We start from the raw sequence: 4,191 nt of genomic DNA, 5'->3' as shown, positions 1-4,191 counted from the left end.
CGAAACCCGGATTCTAGCGTTGTAAGTCCGCAGACGTACCGCTGTGCCACTGGGGGCACTTTTCGTGTAGCTTAATACTGTTTATAGGTGTATGAATATCGCGAATAAGCGATACTCTAATCGAAAATAACATTGTATTTTCGTATGTTCACTGTTTAGCTCGAAGCTACACAATGGCCTATCTGTACTATGCCTATCACGGTTATCGAAACCCGGTTTTTAGCGTTATAATCCTTCAGACTTACCGTTGAGTCACTGGGGGGGGGTATCTCAAAGAAAAACAAAACACGTCATAGGAATGAGTCTAATGATAATTAAATACTTACATTGTCACCATCTAAAAATATATAGTAATTTCTTTTTTGCAGAGATACTTTTATTATCTGTTACATTAAATGAGCATGCTTTCACAATACCGTTGTTTTGTTTATTTGTATAATCGTTTCTTTTATCGCTTTGTTTTTAGTACCATTTTCTGTTAAATATATAATTGCATAAAACACGAGCACCTGAAATTATTTTAGGCAGGATTAGAGTAAATTAATCTATAAGACCTTTTTTTACTCCCTTTTTATTAGCTATATTTTTGTGCGCCAGCAATAACAAGCATGGGGCGCGTGTATACCCGATTCGATTTTATTACCAGTATACCCTAAAACTGAAATTATTTTATGCAGGATTAGAATAAAGTAATCTATGAGACCTTGGGCGTGGTTAAATACATCAATCTAAAGGGTTTGACCTACTGAGTCCAAAGCTGTAATTAGATCTCAAATCGGTCCACAGATGATGGAGCTATGAGCTAAAAGTTTGTACTTGAAAACAAACAAACAACAACAACAACAAAAAAACACAAAACAAAACTCAGAGCCGTTCTATGAACCACTCAGCCGCGGCTAAAAATTAAGTGCATGAGTTTCATAATTACACACTTGGTACAGTAATATATTACAAAACGCATCGTGAAATTTTAAAACATGATATCAAAATTACAAAGTTTTGCAATATCTAGAAAAACATCTCAACAGTACTATAGACTGGTATAGACCAGAGGTTCCCAAACTTTCTCAGCACAAGAACTCCCAGAACATTCAGCATCCTGAGTGAAACTTCCTTCCTCTCATGAATCTATAGATGCTGAGAACGTTAACAGTACTGTGTATTTTGTATATTTGCTACGCCTGTATCGTGACACTTTTCTACAGCCCACGGGGCGTTCGTGGCCTCCAGTTTGGGAACTCTTGCCATAGACAAAATAAAATACGTAATTTTGGCAATTATTACTGTTCTACTGTTCTCTGTTGGCAAACAGTAAATTAATAGTTTATCAGCCGTAAACAGATTCTGTAAGTTTGAAAGATAACATAATCTTAAGCGAAATGGAAATTTGAACAAAGACACAAAACTAACAGGATATTATGTTATGTTATAACAAGATTTTATGTTATAATGTATAAACCTGAAGAACGACTATTAATTCATGAAACCCGTTGATGGTTATACAATATTTCATTAAAACATTTCACAAAAAAAGCTGAGTTTATACGAGAACACTTTGTTTCCATCGTATTATAGATTGTTAGAATTAGATAAAGGCCAACAAGAGAAAGCTATTACAATATATATGTTTGTTAAACTGGACAGTTATGGTAGTGAAAGTTATTTGAATTCTGTGTTCGATATTAACTGCCAAATTACTTACCATTAGAAAGAGAAGAGTAAGTGAAATTTACTAAGTCTGGTGATGGTGAATTCAAAGTTGGATTCTGCACCAGTGCTTCTGAGTAATGGTCGTTAGCACTGACTTGTGTGCCGTGGAATCTTCCAGCCAAACTGGAGTTACATTGAGAGTAGTAATTCTGGTTGACAACAGATGGCAATGCAACAGTGGTACAAGAAGGTTGATCAGCGATATTCATAGGCAACAACGAAAATGTGCTAGTAAAATCTCGCTGACAGTCCTCAATGTTAGGATACATGCCTGTTTGCTATAAGTAACAAATAAATAAATACTGTAAACTTTACAAATAACTTATAAAATATACAAATATCTTTGTCCTCTATTGTTATCTATTGGCTGTTGTTAAGCGCAAAGCTACACAATGGGCTATCTGTACTCTGCCCACCACGGGTATCGAAACCCGTATATTAGTGTCGTAAGCCTACACATTCACCGCTGAGCCACTGGGGTTCTCTTATTTACCCCTTTTCAACAATGTCAACAAATAGCTTGGAGAAGAGAACGAGTGGACTGTCTTAAACTCGACCTTAGCGACATCGAACTTTACGAAAAATGTGTAATGAACAACCCGATGTAAGGATAGATGTGTAATGAACAACCCGATGTAAGGATACAATGAGTTATTTATATAAAGATGATCGATAATTTAGGTTTTTAAATAAATCTCAATTAAATACAATTTGAGTTCGATATTTTTGATTGCTCCTACAACTAAAAATGATGACATCAACACCCAACCATCACAAAATAAGAGTATAAGTGCAAAATATTAATGATTAATTAACGACACTTACTACTGATGCAATAATAGTAACAAAATGGACAAAAAAAAAGTGCAAGCAGCAAGACTTTGTCAATAAGAAGGAAAAAGAAAAACAAAAGACGAAATTACCTATCTAATAGCAAGGAAGTCTGAAAAATGGGTTAATATTCAAAAATTGTAAGTTTTAACCAAATTTACATTATTTCATCAAATAGTATTCATTATTAATAGTATGTTAACAAGGCTTCCATGACTAATCTACTGTCTAAAACATTGTTTCATCCAGGCTTAGTCTAAATCAGAATTGATTAAATTACACACAGACACTACGAATAATAATTTCATGCATTTTATTAACAAGTATTATTATTTTACTGAATTGCCCAATTTTAAATTCTGCTTTAAACAACTTTATACATATTAATACAAAATAGACATAATACTTATATATCTATGCTTTCCTTAAACATCAATATTTGCATATCATTCCCTTACACATTCTCCACGAGTTCCAACTCAGTAATAGAATAAGAACACCAATATAACGACATGTTTAACCCTTTACGACTAGTTTTATTAGCCTTTTAAAATGCTCTTCTAGGTTTAGAGAGTGTGAACATTAGAGGTTGTAAAGTCCAACCATACGTTCAACTCCAAGTCCTGTACCAAGTTAACCAGCTTTAAGACGCTGATGGCAAAATTAGATGGTTAGGTCTATAAAAAATGGTCTTAAAAGTTAAACCAAAGTGACAGACAGTTTAGCCAACAAAAAATAAACGGAATGGCTGTCAGCAACTATTTAGGGTCCCAATTCAGTGTTAGGGACCATGTTAATCCAGTGATGCTTCATAGCGTCACTAAGCAGGGCAATGCGGTGCTTGGTACATGTTAATTTAATGACTCTAGATGAGTGGTTGGAGCACTTTAATGATTGGGTGTCGCTCTTTGATTGTCAGGAGGAGGGATACGTTTCTATAAACATCGGACCTCACACAGACTTTACAGGAGACGCGAACTGTTTTCGACTTACGGTGTCTCTTCTTTATTTGAAAAATTCATATGCACTTGGTGCAATGTGTTTAATCTTATACAATACGGTTGACGACGATATTCGAAATAAATCAGTTCTCATGGTAATCTGTCCATAACCCACATATTCTTAGAGCTCTTATTTTAACGGAAGCTAACGTAATTACCATGACACTTAAGCTGTATTTCCATTAAATACATATAAACAATTTTAATTCGAGTAACTTTGAAATGAATATTTCTGCATAAAAGCGAAGATTCATACTTATTCAGTATTTTACTAGGCTAAAAGTACTTATTTTATATGCTTGTGCGATTCAGCCACGTTTATAACGTATTTGGTGTTTTTTGAATACAGGCACCCCATGCAACGGCCAGGTTAGAGAGCCAAAAGTTTTAGGCGTAGGCATCCCTAGTTTAGAATTGCTTATCTAGGAAGAGCAACCAGTCAACAGCACTCTCCGTCTATAGTGATACTTTTAAGTGAACAGAAGTATTGACTGTTAGGGCTATAACTCCATCATAACCGAAAACGCGGAGTGTGTTCAGCGGTGTATCGTGACTCAAATCTTGGACCTTCCGATATGCATCCTAGCCCATTTAAAGCTACAAAATATATTAGTAGGATCAAATACAGTGGAAAGCCCACTGTCTTAAC

The 4,191-nt window shown here is 34.9% G+C and overlaps 1 protein-coding gene across 1 annotated transcript in view; it reads right to left on the bottom strand.

Annotated features, from left to right (window-relative positions):
- The window catches only part of LOC106460656 (segmentation protein cap'n'collar-like), a 6,888-nt gene extending 4,909 nt beyond the window's left edge, over positions 1-1,979 (bottom strand). Inside the window, exon 1 of the mRNA XM_013920381.1 lies at positions 1,703-1,979. Coding sequence (XP_013775835.1) covers positions 1,703-1,979 — 277 coding nt within the window. The remainder of the gene's footprint in view (positions 1-1,702) is intronic.
- Positions 1,980-4,191: the final 2,212 nt, after the last annotated feature.

This window comes from Limulus polyphemus, unplaced genomic scaffold, assembly GCF_000517525.1.
Source record: "Limulus polyphemus unplaced genomic scaffold, Limulus_polyphemus-2.1.2 Scaffold811, whole genome shotgun sequence".
In the NCBI taxonomy this organism is placed as follows: Eukaryota; Metazoa; Arthropoda; class Merostomata; order Xiphosura; family Limulidae; genus Limulus; species Limulus polyphemus.
Note: the sequence above shows the minus strand (reverse complement) of the source record. Positions and strands in the feature narration are given on the sequence as shown.